The sequence below is a fragment of the Genypterus blacodes genome, unplaced genomic scaffold (genome assembly GCF_046128005.1).
Source record: "Genypterus blacodes isolate CSIRO-AG114 ecotype Tasmania unplaced genomic scaffold, CSIRO-AGI_Gbla_v1 ptg000044l_1, whole genome shotgun sequence".
Lineage (NCBI taxonomy): Eukaryota > Metazoa > Chordata > Actinopteri > Ophidiiformes > Ophidiidae > Genypterus > Genypterus blacodes.
Window position 1 is genome coordinate 4,468,165 of NW_027466857.1, and position 26,746 is coordinate 4,494,910.

At 40.0% G+C, this 26,746-nt stretch overlaps 2 protein-coding genes across 2 annotated transcripts; both read left to right on the forward strand.

Moving 5' to 3' along the window:
• The first annotated feature begins 1,242 nt into the window (after nucleotides 1–1,242).
• Nucleotides 1,243–14,675, forward strand: gpm6aa (glycoprotein M6Aa). Its single transcript, XM_076149120.1, has 7 exons — nucleotides 1,243–1,523; nucleotides 10,070–10,262; nucleotides 10,579–10,735; nucleotides 11,613–11,766; nucleotides 12,057–12,133; nucleotides 12,888–12,953; nucleotides 14,523–14,675. Exons 1-7 carry the CDS (start codon nucleotides 1,487–1,489, stop codon nucleotides 14,673–14,675), a joined length of 837 nt encoding a protein of 278 aa, XP_076005235.1. The 5' UTR covers nucleotides 1,243–1,486.
• A 3,694-nt stretch (nucleotides 14,676–18,369) lies between these two features.
• Nucleotides 18,370–24,082, forward strand: lrit3a (info leucine-rich repeat, immunoglobulin-like and transmembrane domains 3a). Its single transcript, XM_076148853.1, has 4 exons — nucleotides 18,370–18,485; nucleotides 19,568–20,031; nucleotides 22,272–22,577; nucleotides 23,040–24,082. Exons 1-4 carry the CDS (start codon nucleotides 18,370–18,372, stop codon nucleotides 24,080–24,082), a joined length of 1,929 nt encoding a protein of 642 aa, XP_076004968.1.
• The last annotated feature ends 2,664 nt before the right edge of the window (nucleotides 24,083–26,746 follow it).

The following is a 26,746-nucleotide window of genomic DNA, read 5'->3' on the forward strand; positions in this document are numbered from 1 at the left end:
TGGACAAGACGCACAGTACAACCTGGGCAGGCTGACAGTTTATCACCGGGCTCCTCCAAGCCAATTCAATGTGTCTAAACAATATTTCATTTACTCTCTATGGCTCCATCCCTTTATCTGTCCATTTGGTGTTATTTGGCCATCATTGTAAGGTCGGTGTGAGTGTTTAATGCTGTATTGACACAGCTTCAATAAAACTAATGCAGTAGACACCTTTCACATTTTTTAGCACTTCTATTGCTGCTGAATCCTACTGGATATGTAACTGCTGTTCAGTAACTCTATCTGAACTGCAGCAGGTGGACAGATAGATTGACACCGCTCAGTCTCCAAAAGAGGCAGATTTGGTTTTAGCCCAGCTACCATGTAAAAATGGAGGACACCTGGGGAGAAGCACTTTAAAGGGAGAGATCCCCTCTCCTAAGATGAGGAGGTGTGCCATAGGAGAAAGAGACAAACAAAGAGACAAAACTAAGATGTAACAACACATCGATCAAGTAACAGGACCTCAAGTCCACAAAGATGTCTCAGATCATGTTTGCGTTCACATTTCAAACAGCTTCAAAAGCTCAAATTGTAGGACTTTCTTAATGCATAGTGGGCCAAATCCTTCTGTTAATAATTGGATTTATCCAGATTATTACTCAATATTGTTGCTGGGTTTTGTCCTTAAAGGGTTTGGATATTGTTTGCGTTTGTCTTTCCTTCTTGCAACATACAGTATGGACTTACAGGACAACAATCCAATGACACCCACCCTGATCGTATAATTGAATCAGTATGACAAATAAGATTAGGAGAATCCTGTTTGAAAAGCAGATGTTCCCCTTCCCTTATTTAAGGAATAGTTGAGTTAATACAGTGCAGCCACTGCTATGGGGGCCGACGGGCTTAACCATTCTCTCAGAGAGCCGGGGGTGACACGGGTGGGCTGGGTAAGGAGGGGGGACAAACACCCGTGAACACCCCTTCCTAGACATAAAGTCAGGAGCTCTACATGCACTGCTCAGTCTCTTTCTCAACACCACATTGGGTCTTTATGTCCAGCGTTTTTTCACACACCTGCCTTGTGGGCCATCCCCTCCTGTCATACACCACGCTTGCTCCTGCCCACCATAGAGACCACCCTCTGCTCCATCCAGACCCCTCCTCCCCCTCCCTCTCCGGCTTCTCCATCAGGGACCAAGGAGGCTTTCAGCACTTGCCACGGCAGCTCGCAATGGACAGCACCACAAAGACTCAGTGATCTCTCTCGCAGCCCGACCACTTGACTGAAATCACAGCTGACAAGCACTCCCAGCAGTCAGTAGGGGGAATTTAGAGACAGTGTAACAGACAGGGACAAAGAAAGAGAGAGAGAGCGAGAGAGAGAGAGAGAGAGAGGAAGTGCTTTGTGGACTACCCAAGAAAAAATTCATTTTGAGCCTGCAAACCAAACAGGCATTTTTGTTACATATCTAGTTGTTTGAGACACCAAATCGGGACAATGGAAGAAGACATGGATGAGGGACAGACCCAGAAAGGTAAGACTGACTCGGGTATTTGTTCACATGTTTGGGTGGATTTCCTTAAGTAAGTCTGACAGTGTTTTGTCACTTTGCCAGCGTTGCATCTGCAAAGACAATCAAGCAAATGTTAGCCTTTCCCTTTCTGAATAGAGGAGCAGCTGTTTGTGGTAATTCCTTTGTCCATTGAGTGTCAGCACTCCAGTGAAGGGTGCAAGTCTCTAGGTTGTGTTTAGGTAGTCGGAGGGGTGTGAACCGCCTCAGCAAGGGCTGGACTCTCTTTGTTCACTTGATCGGGCTTTCATGCTTGTCGCGATGCCTCCGAGGAAAACGTGTGAAGTAGAGAAACGAGCCAAACCTCCGCGCTTTACAGTCCCGACCTTTGTGTCCAAGAATCCAGACGTTGCGCGTTGCATCAATGATTTTGTATTATCTGGGGGACTCTGATGCAGGGAAAGGGGTTTCCGTTGTTCAGCTATGGGGAACAGTGTTTGCTTTGTGCAAAATAGAACTGCTATTTATACTTCATCACCCCACCTCTTCCACCACCACATTTTCTCTGCATGAGTGATTCAGTGTGGCCGAGACAAAAAGCAGCACGGGAATAAACAGTATATTTATTTACTACTGAATGGCAATATTCTAGTTTTTCAATCTGTACTGAAATGACAGATGAAGAGAACACTGTCATGATTTTCTTCCCTCCCCTCTCAGATTCACTTTATATGACAGGTATGACTTCATATCTTCTCCCTTCTGTCTTCTCCCCTCCCTGATATCAAGTGCTTCCTGCAGGCACACATACGCTGAAACAGTTGCCATGGCACTGGCAAGTGTAGCCATCATCTATTTTATCTTCACCCACTCTTCTGATGACATTTAAGTAACACCGGAATAGTCCACTGTGAATAAGAGATGTAGGAAAATGATGCAGAGACAGCAGCAGATGGAGGAGAGGGAGACGGAGGAAAGTAAGAAGTAAGAGACTTGGCAAAATATAATGAGGAGAGTCTTCCAGTGTAGAGAGAGAGAGAGAAAAAAGAGAGAATATTCCTCACCATGTATGCTAGAAATTCTTATAACTAGAATTTTCTATTTTTCCTTTTAAGTCATTGTCAAAAACACTGGAGGTTTGTGACATCATCTACAGTTCGCAACCAAATCACCGAAATTTTCCTGAATACACCTTGGTCACCATTAATAGGTGTGTACTCATGCCATTCCTATCCAGTAAGCAAACACTGTCAGCCTTTGTCAGTAGCACAAATGCTCACCCAACTGAAAGAGGTTGCCATGCAAGCTGTGCATACATTTCTGCATTCAATGCCCTGTGCATTTGGGTGGGTTTGTTTAGGGTATCTATAATTATTCTGTTGTGCAGTCATATGTTGCACTGCTGGACCAAATATGGCTCACTTTCAAGTTCCTCCTGCATATCTAGAGGATCATAAAACCTGCAAACGGAGGGCTGGTAAGATTTCAATTCCACCACACAGTGATGTAAGAAGTGTTTGCATAAAGAATGCGTAGAGTTTTCACTTATAACTGATTGCATTACTATTGTTTAGTCATATCTATCTATCTATCTATCTATCTATCTATCTATGACGTTACTGATTTGAACCCATTTTGCATTTGGGGTCCACGAGTTCTCACCATCAACCTGTTACATCAGAAACTAACAACCAGTGGACGATGCATAAACATATTGAAACAACAAATTGAAATTAATAATAACATTGATTTTTCCATCATAAATGCTCTACAACTTTGTCACCATATTATCTGCCTGCCATGCAAAAAGCTCAACCGCATGCAGCTGTGCACAACTAAGACTGAAGGTGGAGTCGGTTCAAACACTAACACTCTCTGCTTTGAAGTAAGGCTACAGCCTGCTGGTACCGACCCGCTGCTGGGCTCTTCTACCGTAGTGGCAGACTGATTGGCGAAAACATGTTCTTAGCAACAGGGAGGATTGAAAACAATGGCAACAAACAGTCTCCATGTTTAATTCCATAGTTTGTTGTGCATTGCTGTCAGGTGGGAGCAACAAGTTCCTGTAGGTGCTCGGTGCATAAGAAAGTGTTTTGGGGGCCATCAGGGAAACTGGTAGTTGCTATTTCACTGACTGGAACCCATTCTTTCCAAGGCAGTTCTTCTTCTACTAAAACAAAACCTGAACAATGCAGAGAGCAAGGATGTGAGATGGCATAACAATTATAGGCTTGCTTCTATTGTTGTAACCTTGGACCTCAGTCAGCAGAGGATAGGGACTAAACACTATGACTTTGGGCATTCCAACAGATCATTGCTTGTTGCAGAAGCATTGTAACTGTATTTCTGGTGTACTAACACTTTTAAATGCTTGTGAGTGTCACACAACACTGAACACCTGTGTGAGGGTGACTGACATTTGAGATTTATGGGGAGAAGTTATTGTCAACAGACAAACGGTGCATCATCGACTCAGCAGTTACATATGATAAATGTCTAAGTTAAAAGATGATAACAGAAAATGTGCCAATAATGGATAGAGTATACTATCACCCAAAAAAAGAAACAAATGAAGAAGGTACTTTCATCACAGTAGTTGGGAAGGTGTCAGTGTGTGCACTCACAGCATGCTAATGGCCTTCTGTCTTCCTCTGAGGCTGCAAATCTCAGCTTATGAGTCAGATGCACCAGGTGGGTTTGGCTCACCTTAGCTGTTAGCCAAAAGCAGCACTGCTCACTGCACTCCAACAAAAAAGGCCACCAGCAACAGGGACTCCACCAATGGTGTAACAGGCCGTTTTCTGCAAACATTTATTGCGCAAATGATAACAACGGAAGAGGATATTGAGGCTAAAACTAAGACATTCTGGAGATTCACACCGGTTCAGTTTTAAGGCCACTGAAGGGAAAAACTGAGGAAGACACACCTATTAGCATTATCTGAGCCAAGAAACTACTCTGCAAGGCACTGCTCGTCCTTCTGTTTCAGCAGTTTGATCAGGATGCTAACTCGGCATGCTGCTATGTGATGAATCACTTATTGACATCTCACTGATTCTTATAAACCCAATAAAGGGAGAATCATGCCAAAAACACAGCAGAATATATGCAATGTGACTTTGCACAAACACAGCAGACGAGCGCCGGGTTTGACAGAATCTGACCTTTGCTGAATTATTTAATGTCAAAGTTGCAACAGTGCTTTTTGAATATGGGTACTGGGATTAGTAAAATATTTAAATTTGCCACTACACAGGGGCAAGACCTCCAATGTATTCATTCATAATAATAATAAAAATGTTACTAAAGAGGATAAATTGTTTCTCTTTTTACTTGATTTTGAAATTCATTTTAAATGATGAACAGGCATTCTCTCTCTCTCTCTCTCTCTCTCTCTCTCCCTCTCTCTCTCTCTCACTCTCTATCGCTCATATTGTTGAAGTCTAACTTGCTCCAGCCCAGCAGAGGTCAACAGATTTCCACCAATTGTTCCTATGAACTCTGTCAGAACAGTAACTGGGAAACTTCTGAAGGTTTGCTCATTGTTCTCTTGCACAAGCAGAGATCTGAGATACAGCACAACAGGTGTTCCAAAAATAATGACACACTTGAGGCTTTCCCAAAAATCCTCACTGTGTCCCAGCAAAACAAACCTGAAGTAATAACTGAAGTAAGTCACATCAAAATCATAGAGGAGAGAGAATTTAGTTTCATTAGGTCCTAAACTACAACGTCATCATGTAGTAAAAGTCATTACATGCCAGTTGTGTATGCTGGGGTTGATTAAATATCTGTTTTGTTTCAGTTTGCTGTTTGTTGAATGTCTACAAACCAAAAGATATACATGAATCTCCTAAAAATTGTGTTTAGTTTTTTTACTTCTTTGTATAAAATGTGCTGATCAGTTACAAATTCAAAAATTCGGAGCCAGATTTATTTTACATGTGGGATTTGCTAGATTTTCAGTGTAAAGAACGTGAACATTATCGTGCTTTAGCGTCACATGTTGGACCCCTGCATAGATATGAAGTGACAAAGAAAACCCCGTCATCTCCTTCGTTCCTCAGTCTTTCCCATGAACCTGACTCACTTGAAGCTACATCCCAGCTCGCCCTTACACAGCCCTGTTCAAACTCCTCCATCTCTCAGTGAAAAAGAGAAAGAGGAAATCAGCAGCTCAGCTTGTGGACGTGGTTTACAACGTCCTTTTGCCCTGAGGGGTAACTGTGTGTAATGTGTCCCATGCGCTATTGTCCCACTGAATTTGTTGACATATAGTAAGTGGGTCAGGGCTCTGAAGTGCCCTGCCTATTCTCAGATTTTGTGCTGTGGTTGACATGGCAACCATAGTGGTTGATTAAACATGTGCAGAAGGGGAGGGGGGGGGGGGCTGGAAAAACCTGCTCGCTCCAGGGGGAGGGGGGCTACACATTAAATATAGGAAAGCAACGACACACACATGCGACCATTACTCTGATACTGACTCAAACTCACACACCATCCCCCCATCTCTCTCTCTCTCTACCTCTCTCTCTCACTCTCTAAAAACTGCCACCCCACCCCCATACAGAAGTCCTCTGTTAACTAGAACCTAATATATGCACAAGAATGAAGTCTAATTGGTTCTTCAAGACGCATTACTAATATGACTTCAGACATAAAATTAGATCGTCACCGTGGTCGTCATCATCATCATCATCATCAGCCTCATCATCATCTATTGCTCAGTTCATTCAGTGCTGTAACTGCACCGAAGGCAAAACTAGCAGCTTTTTAAAAACTATATTCATTTTTATTTGCTTATTCTGTGGCGTTTGTCTCATAATTGCATGATTTCTTAATTTCACCGTCAAATTAGCCAAAGACTAAAAGGTACCCCGGATATAAGGAAACATTTCAATAACTTTAGGATAGTTATGACTTGAAGCAAGAAAAAGATTGGCTTCAAAAAGCTTTTCTGTGAATACCCTCAATAAAAAAAAATTGGCTCGTCAACAGGCAGCATCTGGCTTTGAAATCAACTCCAATCTGCAGACAGATTCTGACAGACGATACCAGTAAAAACATCTTTTCTCTTCATCCCTGAAAGCCAGGTGTTTATAGCCCATATTTTAGGTGTAATTGCTCTCTTTTTCTGTTTATCTGCATCGTTCGCTTTGCCTAACTGGATGGAAAAGCAATTCTTTAAATAGAATTGTGGCGATTGTGCTAATTTGTGCATCTCAGGACATCAACTGGCTGGAGGTTTACATTGAATTATGTAATTTAGCACTAAGGATTATATAAGGACACCCTCAATCGAGTGGGTCACTGAGTGTGTTTTCTGTGTGTCCTTTGCCTGTTGGACATGACAATGACAGATGGAGAAGAAGTAGGAGGTGGGAGGGGCCTTGGGAGGGGGTCATCCTTTCTCTTTGTGTTACAGAGACGCCTTCTGTTGATTGGGCCGCAGTCTATTTGTGCCGTCATAGCCAAATTACCCGCTTCACTTTCTTTCTTCACTTTTTGTGTGCGGCTTAAATCATTTCAACGTTTTTAAGTGTTGTGGGTTTAAGAGAATATAAAATATTTCAATTGACTCTTACTTTCCTAAAAACTACGAAACCAACTCTCCACCTGTGACATGGTAGATCTTGATTTAAGCATTTTGTGGAAGTAAATAACTAATAGAAACAAATCTCTACATGCTTTCAGAATCTAAGGACTGTCCCAACTGGATGCATTTCTGTGGTATTTTATGATATTCAATACTATAAAATGAAAACAATAAAGAAAATAGCAAACAAATCAACTAACTAGTAATCAAACTAACACATAAGTTATCCATCACTGCTTCCACTTCCACTGGTGTAAAAGCTGGTGAACCCAATTTAGAACCTGGTGGACCTGTCAGTCAGCACAATGTCATACTTGCAGCATTACAGAGATTCTGACCTCAAGCAAGTTCAAAATCAAACACTTGTTGCTCTGAAAAAAAATCTAGAATCTTTTATTTCCGTTGCAGGTAATGTTGGCCTAAAGCAGAAAGCATGAATAATGAATGTTAGAGGCCTGTGCTTGGCACAGTGCTGCTTCTAAATTATGGATCAAGCTTTCTGAGTCTGTTTGCACCACCATTTGCCATTTTTCACCAGCATGGTCTTGCAGAGTGAGTTAAGATCAATGAGCTACTCAGAGGAAATGAAAGACTCTGCTGGTATGGGAGGAGCTTTTGTTTAATGATGATGGGGGGAGCTCCAAACAAAGCTGTAGAAACAAATGAGATTTAATGAAGCATCTCTGCTGCATCACATCAGCCATAAACAATGAACAGTCATTGTTTTAATGTGGCACTGATTCAATTCGAACTAGAGTAACTGCCTCGTATTGATGAAATGACCACTGATATGAGAAGCTCTGTTAGGCTTCATAGAAGAGTAAATAGTGTGATCTAGATCTGGTTAAATGTTGGTGAACAATTGTAAATTATGCAGAGGAAATAAACCTTGGTTGAGAGTGTGACATAAATCAATAATGCCTGTACTCATCTCTCGTCATTTTAAGCACAAGCTCCTAAAATGCATTGCATCATGTTGAACCAGAAATGGAGAAAAGGACAAAATAGACTTTGTAGTCCTTTAAAGAACTTATTAATGGTTCTTACTATAAGAAAGGGTTTTACAATAATTTCCTTGACATCTATAATGCAAAAAGAAAAACATTCATAGATTCATGCAAAGGTATTGTACAGTGGGATTGCAGACAATATTTTCTCCGGACCTGCGGTATTTCAGTAACAGTCGAAAACAGATAAACGTTAAAAAGTAAAAGGATTTTTAGTGTTGAATAGGCATCATCTTAGCTCAACATTGGCTGTTACATATTTCTAGCCTCATGAATGATACCCCTGATTTAACCAGGCAGGTCTGGATCAACTGGTAGTGGTCCATCACAGGATACAAGAGTCTAGATTTTTTTTTGAGTGGATTTAAGATGGGTGGCTTAATTAACTTTAAACTGGCAAAAAAAATGTAAAAAGATCCAAAAGATAAAAGATACAAGTATCCAAACCCGATCCAGATCTACCAAAAAAAATCAATTGTTCCTTGACCCAAGTCTTTATCTTAATTGTTTTTTATTTCATCTTATTTCATATTTCCTCTAAAGTCATCCATTACTTTTGGAGATGAGCTGCTGACAAACAGAACACACACAATGCCCTAAACAGAGGTAATCACAGGACTTTGTGAGCAAATAACTCCTGGAGTGGATCATAAAGAGCATGACGTGCTCGAGTTGGACTGGGTCGTAACTACGGGAAAAGCTATGCAAATTGTTATTTGAAGGCTGCACAACTTCAGCAAACCTTTACTGGACAAAAAAAGCTATAAATAAAGGAAGGAAGGACAGATAGAAGTCTCACGGGCAACACAGTCTAACAATGGATTACATCAGCGAGGATGCAGATAATCGAGGCGAGCCTGGGCACGAGTCTAAGATGCACCAAACGTCTTAGTGCTTAGCACAGCCCAGCAGGCAGACCAGCTACTTGGTATTCCACTCAGGTTTGGATCAGAGTCAGAAGCAGAGAATTGAAGAGGAGGAGGAGGGATATGTCTCTTATTGCTGCTTTGTGAAGACGGAAATATAACTGTACAGGATACAGTGCTAAAAAATCATGAGCTATCCTAAAATATTTTACTACGTGAAAGTCTTTCTCTAAACGAGGACGGCGGGGTTAATTAATGGTGTTGTTACCATGAGCTACAGTTAGGATGTAAATGCTCAAGGATTTCTTGTTTGTGTATGCATGAAATTATACTTCCGCCTCTCATAGGAATTAATTGCTTTTGAGTAATGTACTTCAGACATATTTAGAAAAAGGAGCTCTAGATAGGGAGGAGATGCTTGAATTGGTTGAGCCTTTGAAAAAATGTGTCCTTGTGTTACGATTCTGCAACTCGCAGCAAAAGCATTGCACTATTTTTCCCCATGTATTCCAACGGGAAATACAAACTTCAGTCGTCATTCTGAAAAATAACTGACTCAGTCTCAGTAACGCAGTACACTCCCACCCCTACATGCATACACACACAAGTTTACAGAGTCATAAATCTAACTGGAGTGGAGCAGTGATAAGTCACATTTAAAGGCCCACGGGGACATGTACCAAGGCAAGAAGAATGAGGGTTAAAGGTCAGCGTCAGTGTCTAATACATATTCTGAGTTTTTGGAGTTGAATAAAATGCCAAGTGGATGCAGTGTGGGGCTAAAAAAGCCTAAAAGCAACATATGGGATATGATGCATGAACACAGAAAACCAGGAAAAGGCCATGAAATCAGCGTGACAGTATCATAGAAAATGATTTTCCTGCTCGGTTTTGTGGCAACACTGGATACAGTGTAAGGCATGCAAATGCATTCAGCCATCCGGAAGATTTTACAGAATTATTAATCATGCCGCAAAATCTAAAATCTGTGTAAAGTTTTGTCAGAGTGAGACAAAGAACCTTACATTTTCACCGTCCTTCAATTTGCTTTGCTTTGCCTTTTTGTCAGTAATGATTTTTCATCTATCTGTGCATTTTTAGGATGCCTGGAGTGCTGCATCAAATGCCTGGGTGGCATCCCGTACCCATCCCTCATAGCCACCATCTTGCTGTACGCGGGTGTGGCGTTGTTCTGCGGCTGTGGACATGAGGCCTTGTCTGGCACCGTCACCATCCTCCAGAACTACTTTGAGGTGGTTCGGAGCCCTGTAGACTCACTAGACGTCTTCACCATGTGAGTAGAATCACAAATTTTCAAACATGAATTAAAAAACAGGAGCATTCTCAAGCTTAGCTGTGACTTGAGCTTAGCTGTGACGTGAGGACTAACTGAACTGCTTTTTCCTTGTATGAAGGCAGGTTTGTTTAAGGTAAATTAGGACGCAATGTGATTTATGACTTGAGCCATAATTTAATCTTCCCCTCCAGCCTAGTTATTTTTCAGACTTTCCTGTTAATATCCTCATCATTTTAAAGAGTGACAAAGAAACCGAATGATTAACGTATGATTCAAAGTTGAGTTTAAAACAGTTTTCTGGGTTTTTTTGCAGGATTGACATTATTAAGTATGTGATCTACGGCATTGCTTCAGCCTTTTTTGTGTATGGCATCCTGCTGATGGTGGAGGGCTTCTTCACTAGTGGAGCCATCAAAGATCTGTATGGAGACTTCAAGATTACCACCTGTGGACGCTGTGTCAGTGCTTGGGTAGGAAAAGATTGCCTGTGAAATCAACTTTAAAATATAGGTTGCTTTTGCTTTAGTGATGCCATCTCCTGATATCTAAGTATATTTGAATGAGCTAAATTAGGTGGTTTATAATTCCCAGGTCTCACTTAGTAATTAAACAGACCAACTAATAAGTGTAACATCCTCTCTAAAGGTCAACGCAAAAGGTTTCTGTAGGGGAATGCTGCCCACTGCTGTCCATATTTAAAATAAATCCCTTTCTGTGTGATGAATGAGGTGTTATAATTTGGCAAGAAAAACATTAATCCAAATAATTGCATTACATTGCTGAAATAACAATAAACAGCTCGGAGCATTGTTATACGGATCCTATCACACTGTCTGCAGCGATACTAACAAGATCAACTCTGGGATGTAATTGTGTAGCGGACCTGCAGCTCCGCTGGGAGCATTGAGTTAGTGCACGCTAATCCCATGCCCAAATAATGATAAGACTGATTTGGCAGAGATTGACTTGTGACTTGTGTCTGGATGTGTGTTGTCATATTGCTCAGGAATGATGGCATCTCAAGGCACCATGGTTACAAGTGGGCTGAATTTGGTTCAATGGTGAAAGTTAATTGGCTATGAAACTTATGCGTGTGCATTGTTCCATTGGCATAATAATGTCTATACTTTCTGTACACCTCGGATCCAACACACTGAGAAAGCAGATCAAAACTAATATTGTGAATCATCGAGACATCTAAAAAAAGTCACTACTCAACAAAAGTTATCCAAACATAATATGTAAACGACAAATGAGTCCTTTCATACAATGTTTTACACTGTATGCTTAAGCCATAGTTTCACCACATCAGATCTTAAATGTGATCTGTCATCTCTGTTCTTTCAGTTCATCATGCTGACATACATCTTCATGCTGGCTTGGCTTGGTGTGACAGCCTTCACCTCCCTCCCTGTGTTTATATATTTCAACATCTGGAATATTTGCCAAAATGCTACAGTGCTGGAGGGAGCCTCGCTCTGCCTGGACCCACGACAGTATGGTAAGAGCCAAGTCCATTTCTCTACCAGATGTCAATTTCTATCAGTATTTACATAGTACAATTTATCAGACACTGAGGTACCACAAGGCTCCATTCTAGGCCCCATCATCTTCTTTCACCAAATGCTTCTACTCTTATCCTACACAGATGTCTAGACCTTAAATAGCAAGTGTACAGTATGTCATCTGTTTGATAGCACCGTCTTTTTACACTACCAATAATTTGATTTATGTTACTACAATGTTTTTGGTTGATCTATCTGGCCCTTATGTTGCCCGTACTCTTTTCAGGTCTTGTGCCAATTGCTGAGGTGAAAACCGTGTGCGCTGGATCTGAGAAGTTTTACAAGATGTGTGAATCTAATGAGGTAGAGTAAAATGTTATGCACAAGACAACTACATTTCAATTAATTCAGCTGATGCAAAGTCTATGAGTTCATGTTCCATCATCCGGTCAAATTCAGCCACAAACACACACACACACACACACACTACTTCCACCACCACATAACTGCCCTAGTGCCCTTTTGCAAGGCATTTATCGTAGATACTTGATAGATGTGATCATTGCAAATAACGACTCAAGACTTTGAATTCAAACTGTGTTCCTAACAGTATGTTGGCAAATATCTCTGTAGACAGACTGATAATCTCAACATCACCATGGAGACAAACGCTACATGCCAACAAAAAACATAATTTATCTTGAAATGGATCAGAATATTACTTTGCCAGCCTATGTGAATGTGTGAATGACACTTACATAGTGATTTTAAAATGGTCTTGAAACCACATATCACCTTGGAAACTTAAAAAAAAAACTATTTTATTATTCAGACACCTCTTCGAAAACATGACTGACGCATAATATCCACATAATCTTTGTGTGGATTAGAAGGTCAATATGTGTAAATTATGACTAAATAATCTGTTGGTACATTATATTTAACATTCCAAGCGGCTTACAGTTAAGTAATACGGGTCTGTACACAAAAAGGGAAAAAATATCTAACAGGAAAGCTTGTTTGCATTTTCATGTAGGATCTTAGGTCAGCAGAATCAGAGATCCCAGAAGGTCCAATGCTGAAGACTAATCTATGCTGTGATTTGTTGTTGCTACAGCTGGACATGACATTCCACCTGTTCATCTGCGCCCTGGCTGGAGCAGGAGCTGCTGTTATTGCTATGGTGAGACATCAATAAATCTTTCTCTCTCTCTCAAGGACTGAAAAGTACATATACTTATTTCTTATTTATCAATTTTCATTTACAGCGAATAAGGCAATGCATGTTTTCACTGGTGTCCATATGATGTAATCTTTGAGGGTTTTTTCAAGATCATTTGGTCATCAAAGCCACTTATTTTCATGACCATAAAAATCTTTTAAATAATCAAAAAACTTTCCCTCATGAGTGGTTTTTAAGTGTTTTTGGTAGATAATATTTCTTCAGTAGATCAATTATTCAAGCAACCCATCTATTGAAGTACCCTTTGTTCTTTATAAAGGTACATATGTGATATTTCATTCATATTCAGCTAATTACAGTGGAATTTAATTAAATGAAAATGAGGGTAACTGGAGGAAAACAGCTGAGCACACAGGGGACTGCTGTGTTTTGTTGTGACTGGTTCACTGCTTGCCTCAGAGAATTGCTGTAGATGAGAGAAGGCATTTTGGCGCAGTGAAAGCACTGAGTCTGTGCCTCTCTCCCTCCCTCTTTCGGAGGCGCCGGGCATGACATGGTGTTGTCATGGAAACAGGGAGAAGAAAGGCTGAGAGATTGTTGCAAACATCATTAAGTAATTTGTCAGGAGCCATTTTCTGAGAAACAAAATGTGTTTGCTAGTCATGGATGATGGTGCAAATTGTGCTGAGACTCTTTTTGCCTCATCCCTCTACATTTTCTACCTGATTCCCACGAACATTAATCACAAAGGAAAAACAAAGGCGTGCCACAAAAGAGCTGCAGTCACAAAGCCCCAAAGACGAGAGCAAAAACAGCTGACCTACCACAAAAAATTGTGATTAATGATTCCAGAAATTAGGTTAATTTAAGAGACTGATTGTCATGAAGTTTTTTCAACTAATGAGTTGGCTGCTATGCTGAGGCTCTCAGTCAAATATAAATGACCTCATTGTTCGTTCTGCCTATCATAAACGATGATGTGCTTCTCAATGAAAAAAGGCACTGTGTTAAAACACAGTACATTTATATGGCCTGTGCTACTATGGTAACACAAGTCTACATTTTAGATTGTGCTGCCACCTGCTGGTCCAATGAAAACATTTTAGAAGGCAGAGGTCTAAATTCCATCCTTAAATTCATGAATATATATTTACTACGTTCTAAATGAATAGCAATTTAATTTGCATCAGTGAAAGACTGAATAATGAAATCCTACCTTAATGGAATGGAACACCACATAATGGGTGAGTCGCAAGTGATGGAAAGTTTATTTAATGCAAATTCAAATACAAAATACATAATTGGAAATAAAAAGATTTGAATAAAAATCTACGCTTCATATTTTGTCTACGAATAAAGGATTTTATTATATGAGTTTTAAACTTGATTCAAAAGTATTTAGAACAGTTTTCTATCTCACATTGTCCTCCTCTAATATCTACAATTTATGTTCCATGATTATGTTAATATAAGAACAATGCCCGGCATTCACATTAAATATTGAGGTTAATGCACAGAGCAATAACAGCGTATCATTTTACTTAATTTAACTCTTTTAATTGCTCACAGATCCACTACCTGATGGTGCTCTCAGCTAACTGGGCCTATGTGAAGGATGCCTGCCGGATGCAGAAATATGAGGACATCAAGTCGAAGGAGGAGCAGGAGCTTCATGACATCCACTCCACTCGCTCCAAGGAGCGTCTCAACGCCTACACATAAAGACCAGCACGAGGCCTGGCCCTGCCACTCTAGCCTCTCTCTCTCTCCCCTCTGTCTTTCTATCCGTCTCTCAACCATCCCCTCCCGAGGCGGAGGGGCGGATGGCGCTTAGGGTCCTTGCCACTGCTGATGTCACTGGTGCGTCATATGACAATGTGGCCTGAGGAGGAATGACACACAAACCTCCTCAGTCACAAACAATATTACAGATGAAAAAGCCCCTTTACCTCTCTCATGGATGGTGTTATGATTACCATTGTGGCAGTTATATTATTATCAATACAAGTAGTTTAGTGCATATAGTAGTTAGAGTGTAGTAAGTAGAATCAGAAGTAGCAGTAGTGTTTCTGCTTGTTGTTTATTACTTTGAATAATTTGCTTACATTTGTTTTATTTCTTAAAGCTTTTATTTGATGCTGTGTGATTTTTGTCATGCATAATTTATTTTTTTCTGCATTCGGAGAGGGTCAATAGGGGCTTTAAAGGGTTTTCAAGCACATTTCTCATGTTGTCTGTATGAAGATTTCATGTTTAAGAACTATGTACTGTATGTGAAAAAGGTGGTTCGTTTTAAAAAATATTTTAAATCTCACGACACGCCTGTGAAGCATTGTAAGCCTTTGAAAATATCAGTATTCCCAGGGATCAATATCACTTTCGTGTGAAAGTAATTCAAATCTAACTTGCAATCTGTTTTTTTCTATTTGACAATATACAATAAGCAAGACAACAGTGATAAATACCAAATTATTAGAGTAAAAACAAGTATTATTTGCTAGATGTGCCAAGCCTGTTAAACAGGAAACAATGACCTTGGTAGACTTAAAGACATCGAATAAAATGTGTTAAAAGGGTTTATTTTATGATAAAAGGGGAATCATTGAGTTTAAATGTATTTTAGGACTGCAAATGATTTCCATCATCTTTGAATCACAAGCCACAAAAGCACATGCAAGCATTCATAACCCCTTTTTTAATTTCGTAAAAGTGGAACTTAATAGTCGTAGGAATCCTGCTTTTGCAGAAGTCTGCATTGTATATATTGATATAACAAAGCATACCTATATGTTAAGCACTGCAATTTAGGGACATTTCATGAGAGAAGAACAAGAGGTCACTGTGGGTCAGTCCACTCGGTCTCAGAAAACAATCGCTGATGATTCAAAGCTGTTGGTGTAATGACACTCCTTGTTGGAGTTAACTGATGTGAGAAAAGTGTGTGTCAGTAACTTTGTTCATGACAGTAATCATATCGCTAACACATTTCCAATTCTGACGCCATACGACTACAAAGGTGGCCTGTCAATTCATTGCCTGGCAAACTTTGTTTTGTCAGTATATCTACAAGCTACTGTAGTTTTGTGCACTTATTTGACCATTTCTGTGCTCTCTCTCTAAATGTAAGTGCATTGGTGTTCAACTCAAAGTTGGATAACTGTACTGTTAGTAAAGACTGTGAATTTAGATGTTTTTCGTGGCATGGACATGCATTAATATAGTCTTATTGACTGAAAAGTTACTTTATTTCACTTCTTTACTTTAACACTTTTGACTGTCTTGCTGGATCAACCCTTTGTTTATATGTGCAGTACTAAACCTTCCATGCTTAACGCGTTATGCTACTGGTATTAGAAACTGTAGTCTTTGAGTTGTTGTCTATTTAGTTTGTGATGAGCTCTCAATCATGTCTTGTACCAACATTGCTCACGGTGTAATGACCTGACAAAACGCTTTCAGCTTTCTCCTTGTATTAGTCTTTTGTACTTTCACTAAGAATGCTTAGTAGCAGGCTTTAAATTTTATCTGTTTTGTACATTCATGTGCCAACAGCTTGAAGTGGCTTATTTGACCTGTGTGATCAAATTTGCTTGCATAAATAAAATTCACTTGTGTACTTGTTAATAAATGCCTGATGTCTCTTGTTTTGTGTCCGTAATGTTTTGTTGTGAACTCTGGGTGACTGGGGCGAGAGCTTTGATGGATGCCCTGCACTGCCTAAGAAGACTAAGAGAGAGGAGATACAGTAAGTCTGTAGAGGAAGTTTTTGTCTTTCGTTTTGGAAGGACAGAGCACAGTGCAATAACTGCCAAATATCACTAGATGTCTCCCTTTCCTCCTGGTCATTTTGAATACAAAATTTGTTACCATAAAATGTGCACTTTGTTAAATTCAGCGATTACATTATACTGATGATTCATATTAAAGTGAATAATTCACGGGGTTGCAATGAAAAATATCATTCTAATTAGCTATTTTACTCTTTTAGGAACAAGTTATTTAAATGTATTGACCTACTCGATAATAGTTTTGATAGTCAAAAATAAAAGATGTAGACAAAAGAAATGCATTTTTAGTATTAAAGTACAGAGTAAAATTATAGAAACAACTTCAAATGCAAAAGTGCCTTGAAAAAAATGTTTGCTTGCGGTCTTTTAGTAGTAATGGCTATAAAACAGCCTTTAATTGAAATCCTAAACATCTGTTTAAAGAGTCAGTAAGTTGTTTTACTCCAGGAATTATTTATATGGAAATAACTTGGATGATTGATCATGAATAGAGGAGGATTGGATTTTTACATGTGTGCTTTAAGATGTTGATTGTCATGTGTAAGCATCATAAATGCTAAAAGAAAATGAGCACTGAGCACAATACTATATGAAGCCTTAGTCAAATAAGGTTTACCAGAAGAGAAACACCATACTGCAACAGCATGGCCACAGCATATTGTGGACCTGTCACTTGTAGACAGGTTCTGTCTGGCCTCTCTCCCCTGGTCCACCCAGCCAAGTAATAAATCACACTAAAGATTACACTTTGCACCCTGGTGCCAGACAGAACTCCCTCACACATCTAACATACAGCCTCCAGCTCACTTTATATATTCTGTCAGAATGTAGCCCCAAGAGACTCTATACGGCATTGTTATTGATGTGTCATGCCAGACTGCCAGGCACAATAGCACGCCAATTCTTTGTTATGCTCCTTTCAGGATCAGTGGTGGAATAAACTTTCACCAGTCCCTCTGTATTGCAACACCTGAAAGAATGGGGAGTCACTTCAGGCTCTACACTTGGAATTCACCTATTCAACTATCTTGCTTAGTGTTGCTGTCATCTGCAGTCTGAAAAGTCAAAACCATCATGGTAGCCTTGCAATGTGAACTGTGGCCACTATACCAATATGGTTGCATGGCACAGTGTGCGGTCTTATCGTCCATAATGCCAACACAGTTATGGCAGAACTTCACACATACGGTGCTTGCTCTGTATCTGTATGAGGATGGATCAAGATTAAATTTGAAACAGGTTAATAAAAGTGTCAAAAGTGAAAAAGTTGTGTAAAAAACTGTGGAAAGATTTACAAAGGCGTGGCTAGATCACGTGAGGGAAGACCTCTCCTGAAAGAGCCGATTAGTGGCACATCCATGGGAACAATTCAGCCCCTCCCCCTATCCCGCAGTCAAACCCAACAAATCCTCTGATAATCTCACCCCACCCCCTGTCTGACAGGTCACCTGTACAGTAATTAGATCCTTAGCCTATGTACTATTACCGCTCATGGACTATATTTTAAAGCCCCTTCTCTACCTTTTCCATTTGTTTTTTTACTGAATGGGCATTCAGATCCTTTCTCTAAATGAATTTGCGGGCATTTCCTCCTCCATGCGACAATTCTTGCTGTACCCGGTGAAATGATGCATCGACTTCTCTACGTCCATGTATTCCTATGCTGCCTCAGTGTTGTCCATTCCTTCTGTCCATCCCAGTGTACCTGTGCATTCCATGGACGTAACGAGGGAACAGGAACCAGGTAAATTAACTTTAAAACACACCCATATACGCAATGGAAGGTTTAAAAATGTTAATGTCCCAGTGGCAATGGATCACCTTCTGTATATTTTTGCTTATAGATTAAATGTCCAACAAATCATTCATCCTAGTGCAGTCTTTTTGTAAAGTTTGTTTTTCTTATCAAAGATTTCCCTTGATGTTTACTTATCTATCTGGATAACTTATCTTGACCAAAAAATAAATGTGTTTCTAAATAAATCTATGAATGTGACACAAAGCACCAAGATGTGAAAAAAACAAAAAACAATTAAAATTAAAATTAATCGGAATCTATCACTCTTTTTGCCAGTGCATAGAGTACAGCGAGTTTACAGTGAGTTTACAGTGAGTTAACTGGCATGAAATCCTTTCACTAATCCCCGACAGAGACCTAATTACAACAAGTGCAGCGAGTCTTCCATGATGCATATCCGTGCCTCTCTTTACAGAAAAGGTTAGGTCGGTAGGTTAAAAGGAGAATTCATTGGTTGCTTTGTTGTTAAAAATTATTTTTCAATTCTACCCACTTCACAAGCACAGCAGACTTGTTACTTTCCAAAAAAAACAAATGTATAGCAGGTCAAACAGCCTTGAACTGCTGCTACTAGATATCCAATGACCAAAATGACCTCATAGACAAACGTGGTAAAACCAGACTAGTATTCAACTTTTTCCTGCTAGCTCAGCAGTTTAATAATGACACAAGATGATACTGGAAGTGAAGACATTTCACATCAGCTCTGGGCTAACGTAGGAATGTCAATCCAACCTGTTGCACACACCACCGTGTGAATTAATAAATTGTGATTTCAGGTGGGGCAATATCATATGTACATTGTTAAGCTTTTAGCGAAAGCTAAAAGTCTTCATCAATGCAGTGGCCTCATGTGATCAATGATTCATGTGATGATAGTGATGCTGCAGAGACATCAGAGAGGATGGATGTACACATGGACAGACTCTACCTTGGAGATTGGTCATTACTTCTGCATTGGGATATGAACATGAAAAAAATGTGCAAATATTCAATATAATATCATATGTCTCTTATTTTCTTCTCAGATCTGTGTTGTGCAATGACCCAGACATGTCTGATATCCCTGTCAACGTGCCAGTGGACACGGTCAAACTTCGCGTTGAGAAAACTGCTGTACGCCGAATCCCAACAGAAGCCTTCTATTACCTGGCAGAGTTACGCTACCTTTGGATTACTTACAATTCCATAAGTACAGTGGATTCTGGAAGTTTCTACAACCTCAAAGTGCTCCACGAGCTTCGGCTGGATGGGAACATGATCTCTGTGTTCCCCTGGGAGTCTCTAAAGGAGATGCCCAGGCTGAGGACGTTGGACCTACACAACAACAGACTCTCTAACGTTCCCACTGAGGCAATCCCATTCCTCCTCAATATTACCTACCTGGATCTATCAAGTAACAAATTAGCCACCCTGCCCTCTGATCTCATGGATATCTGGCCCCCTTTCAATGGAGCACCGATTTCAGAAAACTCTCGAAAAACTGTATTAGGTAAGGAGGAACACATTGTGTTAGGGACCAGGGCATCATACCATCACCTGATAATCCAGACCTATTGTTCTGACTCAAAGCTGCACCGGCGCTGACAGGATAGAGTCAACTTATCTTACTGTATTCTAAGTAATAGCAGAGGCAATGTCTCATTAGCATTGTCACAGTAACTATGCTCATTATTTGTTGTACACCACAGACTAACTCTTAGCTGTAAGGCCAGATGACACAAAACTATTAACAATTACTGTATTGTGTGTACCCCAAAAATACAGTAAAAGGTCACGTTAAAAATGTACGTGTGTATGTCTGACGCCATGCCGACTCAGGCCATTTACAACTAGAGAAATGTTAAACAGCAATTTTCCAATGATCAAACAAAATCCAAGCCACATTTTGAATGAGCAATATTGTTTTATTTACGTGTTGATAATGTCAAATAAAACCAACAAAGCTCCAAATTTGGAAGCAAGTCAACCCCCTTCAGATATACTATGGCCGCTACGTAGTACGTGCAATTAAGAGTTACAATCTTTAGTACTTCAAATCATTCTGTATACTCCCTTGCTGTGAATACACAACGTATTGCGGAGTGTCTGGAACCTTTTTTTTGTTAATCAACAAAATCAACAATCAGTCACTAGCTTGGAAATATTTTTCGTAATTGTAGCTGACTGTGAGAAACAAAAATCAAACACACAGAGCCAATGTGGTCGCATATGAGTTGCATGTCAAGACTGAGGGATAATGTTAATAGGGTGTGTGTTTGTGTGTTTGTGTTTGTGTGTGTGTGTGTGTGTGTGTGTGTGTGTGTGTGTGTGTACACACCTGAAGGAGAAACAGGATTAGACTGTAGCAGGCTAGGCCAAAAAGACTAGCTTGTTTACGGTGTGACCTTGGTTAATATTTGTGTGAAGTATGACCACTTTTACCATCATAATGACATAGTTACTATTCTTTAAAATATAGAATAAAATTGAAATAAGGCTCCGCTTTAACATGTTCATATTTCACTGCAATATCTGCATTTGCAAAGGTTTCTTTCAATGTCTAATGTGACACCTTAAGCATGCATTATAACCTCTGATATTGGTCTGTGAACAGGAATACTGGAGGAAAGAGAACGTTACAAAACGGCCAGATACAGCTTAGTGTCCTGCAACTGTTGAGCCAAACTAATCCGGTTAAAGGGATTTAGTGTGTACTCGTGTGCAGCAGTGCATGTGTATGACTGCACGTGAATACATGACGGGTTCACTCACAAATTGATGTTCATCATTAATATGAGCAAAGCTTGAAAGATTCAGCCAATAACCTTTTGTTAATGGTTGAATTAATATGAAGTTTTACCCAATGGAAGGGGTGTAAACTGATAAATCTATCTGCCTGACGTAGGCACAGTTCAAAGTATGATTAAAGTTTTAATATAATTTTTTTTAAGTTTACGTTATTGCATGTGTAATGATTAAACCAGTGGTTTCTCAAACAGTGCTATCGGAGCTATGCCACAGGAGAATCCAAGAGGTTTTATGGTTTTATCATAAAGGTTTCATCACATGTACTAAAGGAGGGCATCGGTAACTTTTCCTTCTCGTATTTCAGTACTAGAAGTTTTTCTCTCATGGTTAGTGGCTTGTTGGTGCGGTGGCGCTTTGATGTTTTGGATTGCTGAGAGCTGGAGCTTGGTTCAAAAAGACTGTGAACCACGGGTCGAAAATGAAAGTTTAGGTGGTGGGACGAAGAAAACTTATACTGTGACAATATAGTACAATTGAGTTCCTGTGAAAGACATTCAATTAATTACAGAGAAACATAGAGAATGTGATAAAATGATCAGAATACTTTCCAACAACTATGATGTTCCTTTTCAACTGCATTGTATGTCAACTTACTCATATCATTGTTGACGTCCTCAAAAATGCTGTTTGTGCAGCAAGTTTAAAATTCCCCTCTGTTGTTTTTATAGTAGTCATCACTAAATTCAAAGATAATGACTTGTACTTTCATAAAATGACTGTGTCAACACAACAATCACTGCAATTGTTTATAACGTGGTTCAGAAATGCCAGAACTCAATGTGAGAGGATCATTGTCCATATTAGCCTCTCCATTTTAAGTTTGTTTTAACTCTTTGATACATGTCATGATCATTGATGCTAATGAGAGGAGGGGAGTGCTGTCTAAAGCATTAGATATTATATACTACATATTAATTAATCATTCTATCTTTTCATCCTCAGGTCTCCAAGATAATCCCTGGTTCTGTGACTGTAAAATCTCTAAACTGATTGAGATGACCAAAATGGCAGGCACACCAGTGGTTTTAATGGACGCATTGCTGAGCTGCAGCGGACCAGAGAATCTGGCTGGTGTCCTTTTCCAGCGAGCTGAGCTAGACAACTGTGTAAAACCCTCAGTTAAGGCTTCAGCCACCAAAATCACATCTTCCTTAAATAGTAATGTAATACTGCGATGTGACGCCAAAGGTTTGCCAACACCAACTCTCTTCTGGACCAAGTCAGATGGCTCGCCAGTCAACAACACAGGTATAATACTTCAATCTTCAGTAGACCAATAGTAATGCAAATATCTTTTAGCATGTTTAAGAAGTATTAATGTGTGTATTAAAGGGATAGTTTGGAATTTTACACATGTACTCATATTTTCTACATTGTACCAGTGTTATGAACCTCCAAGTTTAAGCCATCAACTCCTTCCGTGTGAATGCAAGTGGATGCATTCATCAGATTCTATTCACCTTAAAGCCAAATCAAAAAGTAGTTCTTATGTAGTTGTTATGCGTCCTTCAAAACTTGTTTGCCACATTCTCGCAACAGGGAAGGCGTTGATGGCTCAAAGTTGGACATAAATTATGCCGGTAACTTGTCAAATCTCAAACAATCACTTCAAGGTTTTAGAGGGTCCTATGATCAATTGGCAGCAGTAGCAAGGTGTGCAATACTTGATAAGCTTAGGTAGATGTTGACAGTTTTGTTCTTCTTCTACAGTCCAAGAATCACCAGGGGAGGGAGTCCGATGGTCCATCATGAGCTTGCATGGGATATTATACAAAGATGCGGGCGACTACAGTTGTAAAGCTAAAAATGTTGCCGGCAATGCAGAAGCAACTATTTCTGTCTCTGTTGATGGCGACATCAGTACAACGATTCCTACACTGAGCCCGAGCAATGAAACTGAAGCAGTCAGCCAAGTCACAACACCTATTCCCCCGACTGACATCCCCAACTCACCCTCTGTCAAAACCACTGACGTCCCAGACGTCCCAGACCTTCCCAGAGTGACCACGCAATCTGCCATCCCTGTCAAACTAAAAACTACCCCGAGTCTTCCGAGAGGGAAACCCAAACCTGCAAAGAGCCAACAAGAAGGTAATGGAAGGAAGCTTGCAGCAGATGAAAAGAGCAAGAAGAACGAAGACTCAAAATCTGTCACAGACTTAAAGATTGTGGAGGAAACGTCTGACAGTGCGGTGTTGCTCTGGAGGGCAGATGGCATACCAAATGATGCCCCTCTTACAGTTGTGTACTCTCGTTATGGCGAAGAAGATATTAAAAGGACATTGGAGACCATTGCTGGCAGTGGTAAAGTGTTGCTGGATGGCTTGTCATCTGGGCTGAGGTACTCTGTTTGCCTTGTGGCAAAAGCCAGCACTGCTGGCAAAGACCCTTGCACTGACTTCTACACATTGGACATTGTAGAAGATGGAGGGCCTGACAAGCTTTTAATGATCGTAAGTGGCATAGCCTGTGTTTTAGCTGTGCCTCTCATTGCTCTTCTGCTCTACAAGATTCTTGCTCTGTACTGCAAGAGCAGCGACACACCAGTAGATGAAGAGGAGATTGGAAAAGAGAGTTATGTCAAGTTTGAGACAATTTCAATGAAACAAAGAACCATGAACTCTCATCCGACTGAGCTTTGGACGAGGAGAAAGACTAATGAATCTGACCGACTGCTCCTCTGTTCCAGATCAAGCATAGACTCCCAGATGACTTATAAGAGTGACGGTTCTCGGTCTGAGTATCTCTGCTGACACCACAGTTCCATGGCTTACTACCAGATGCCACGCCACTAACAAGACATGAAATGTTCTTTATATGCCTTCTTTCAAACTACTGAGCAATTAACTATTAAATCATTTATAAATCTTAATGTAAATAGAAAATTGTTGGCGACAAAATGATATCGTAAGATTCATCCTCAACAAAATGATGTACATTTGGGGAGCTGTTAATCAAATGTTTTATGCAACTATTTCATTGGTTGGCTCACATTTACTTTACATTAACCTTGAATGATTCATAAAGATTAATACAATGATTTACAAAACTGTAGTTAACAGACAATTCTCTGGGGTTTGTTTGGCGGGTCAAAACATTTTTTAAAAACCCAGGTTTTTTTATTCCTTTTTATTTTGCAGCCTTATATTTGATTAAAAATATTCCGAAGGTTGTCACTACAGGACAGATCCTTTGCTGGACTTAGCATAAATGACCATTCAAATACCCTTGTGAACTGTGTGTGGTGATCAGGATTACATTTAATGCCAAAGTTTCAGTGTCACATTATTTGATGGTGTCAGAGAACACCTAACTTGTTGGTCCATGAAGCGGATTGTTGCCTTACTCGAGAAGACAGGAATGTCAGGGAGTTTGATAGATCATTTGTTTAATAAACATTGCCAGTTTCTATGATTTTGTCTACACATTTGTATATAAATGGAGTTGTATATTTGTTCATAATAAACTGAAAAATGTGTGAAATCTGTTTGTGATGCATGGCATTCATGGTAACACAGCTCAATTTCATCTAGCTGAATCTCTAATCTCTATGAAGGGTTTTCCCCAGCTGGAGGAGGGGAAAAGAGGTTCAAGAAAATGTTAATTATTTAACTATAAACTTTGCATTCTTACAAAAGGCAGACAGTGAATCCATTACACTCATCAGAAGTGTATGTTCTGTACATGTCTGCGCTCAGATAACGCTGATCATAGCGTGATGTGTGTGTGCTCAGATAGAGTAGTACCACAGTGTGTGTATGTGTATGTGATAATATCAATAATCACAGATCAGATCCCACTCATCAAGCTGAACCAATAAATATGAAGTCTTTAAGAGTGTTTTAGATATCATCTAGCTGTTTTCCCACCGTACCAGTTAAACCTTTGAGAAAAACAGAGACGGAGAGTTTTTATCTGTTTTCAGACACTTCATTGTCAATTCCAGACATTTTTCTGTTCTAAAAAACAACAAAAATGTGTTAACATGCGATCCTGATAGACAGAATGAGCCAAGTTGAACAGGAAATCTGCAGAAGTACAAAAAGTAGGACATTGAAGAAATGATTTAATAACAGTTCCTGTAATTGGAGTTATTTAGCTTGTTTATAATCTAATGATAGAATTAGAGGTTAAGAATTTGTTCTGGATTTCTCATATGGCTTCTCTGGAAAAAATAGTTGCCTACCCCTGATCGACACTCTTCCTGTGTCCTCTACACACGCTAATATTTAATGATTACAATCCATGTGTCATTGTCATTCATGGCACTAGTCACCTGGAGTAATGTGGCATTTTTATTGTTCTACCCGGGGTGAAATGGTGGGAAAAGGTCAATGCCCTTTAGACTGTGGTTACTCTGGACACAAGACAACTTTCTCAGACATGTAAATCCTTCTACTGCTCCTCTACAACTTTACTGGTGACATTGTGGCTGACAATATCCTACTTATGTAGAGTATGAATAGAGGCTTTGGTTTCTGCTGTCTGTTGGTTGTTCTCTTGGGTAAAAAGAGGACAAACCATTTAAGAATAATGTGCGCTACTCCTCCGTTCTCTATAAATTACTCATTTTGTCTGATTCCCTCTGGGAGCCTGTTGAATTTCTGCAGGAGACAGTCTGATACACAGTCTGGGTTCACATTCACACACTGGACACAAAACAGAGTGCCTATTGTGTGTGGCATGTGTATTAAGTGTACGTCTGTACGTCACTTGTGAATGGCATGTTAGTTTGCCAAGGTAAAAGAAGTGATGTTATTCATCCAAAAACAAATAAATAAAAAGATTAAAATTAGATGGAGTTCAGTCGGATGGCCCTACATGCCATGCCCCTCTCACTCTCTCTATCACACCCTAAACACTCACACGTACATACGTCGGCATAGAGAAAGGACACGGGTCAGGGGGTGGAGTGAGGGCAAGATGTTATTATGTGGGACCTTTCTTCAGCCCTGCCTCATTTCTTGCATATTCCACATTCTGCTTTGAGACACTGACTTCAGCTTAAGGTGGATTGTCCTCCGATGCTGGACTAGCATGTGCAAAATTTACCACGGGAGTGTCAGGAATTTCAATCTTTGCTTCCAAAACAGACAGACAGCCTTGGGGCCTAAGTGAGGAGTGGGCAGGATCCCACACCAACAGTTTTTTGGTGTTTTTTTTACACTACGCTGGCAGCATTGCCCTCTTCGGTGTCCTCCATCTTTCAATTTTGTTTTTCTCTTTAGCGTGACCTCTTTTAGTATGTGAAGTCTGACCATCTCTCAAACCCTCTAAGCCCTGGACAAGGATGTCAACACTCCACGCGCAAGCGTTGCTTAATTTTGGGGAATTCTTGTACATCAGTTCTAATAAAGGGAATGCCTGAGAAGAAGTGAACAAGTGCAGCGCTCCGAGCAGGGACGGAGCACGAGACT

Bases quoted from the DNA above. Each gene is read 5' to 3' on its own strand.
- gpm6aa (XM_076149120.1), top strand. From the start codon at position 1,487: ATGGAAGAAGACATGGATGAGGGACAGACCCAGAAAG. The intron at 10,263-10,578 runs GTGAGTAGAATC...GTTTTTTTGCAG, and splicing joins TCACTAGACGTCTTCACCAT to GATTGACATTATTAAGTATG. The intron at 11,767-12,056 runs GTAAGAGCCAAG...TACTCTTTTCAG, and splicing joins CCTGGACCCACGACAGTATG to GTCTTGTGCCAATTGCTGAG.
- lrit3a (XM_076148853.1), top strand. From the start codon at position 18,370: ATGCATCGACTTCTCTACGTCCATGTATTCCTATGCTGCCTCAGTGTT. The intron at 18,486-19,567 runs GTAAATTAACTT...TTTTCTTCTCAG, and splicing joins AACGAGGGAACAGGAACCAG to ATCTGTGTTGTGCAATGACC. The intron at 20,032-22,271 runs GTAAGGAGGAAC...TTTCATCCTCAG, and splicing joins CTCTCGAAAAACTGTATTAG to GTCTCCAAGATAATCCCTGG.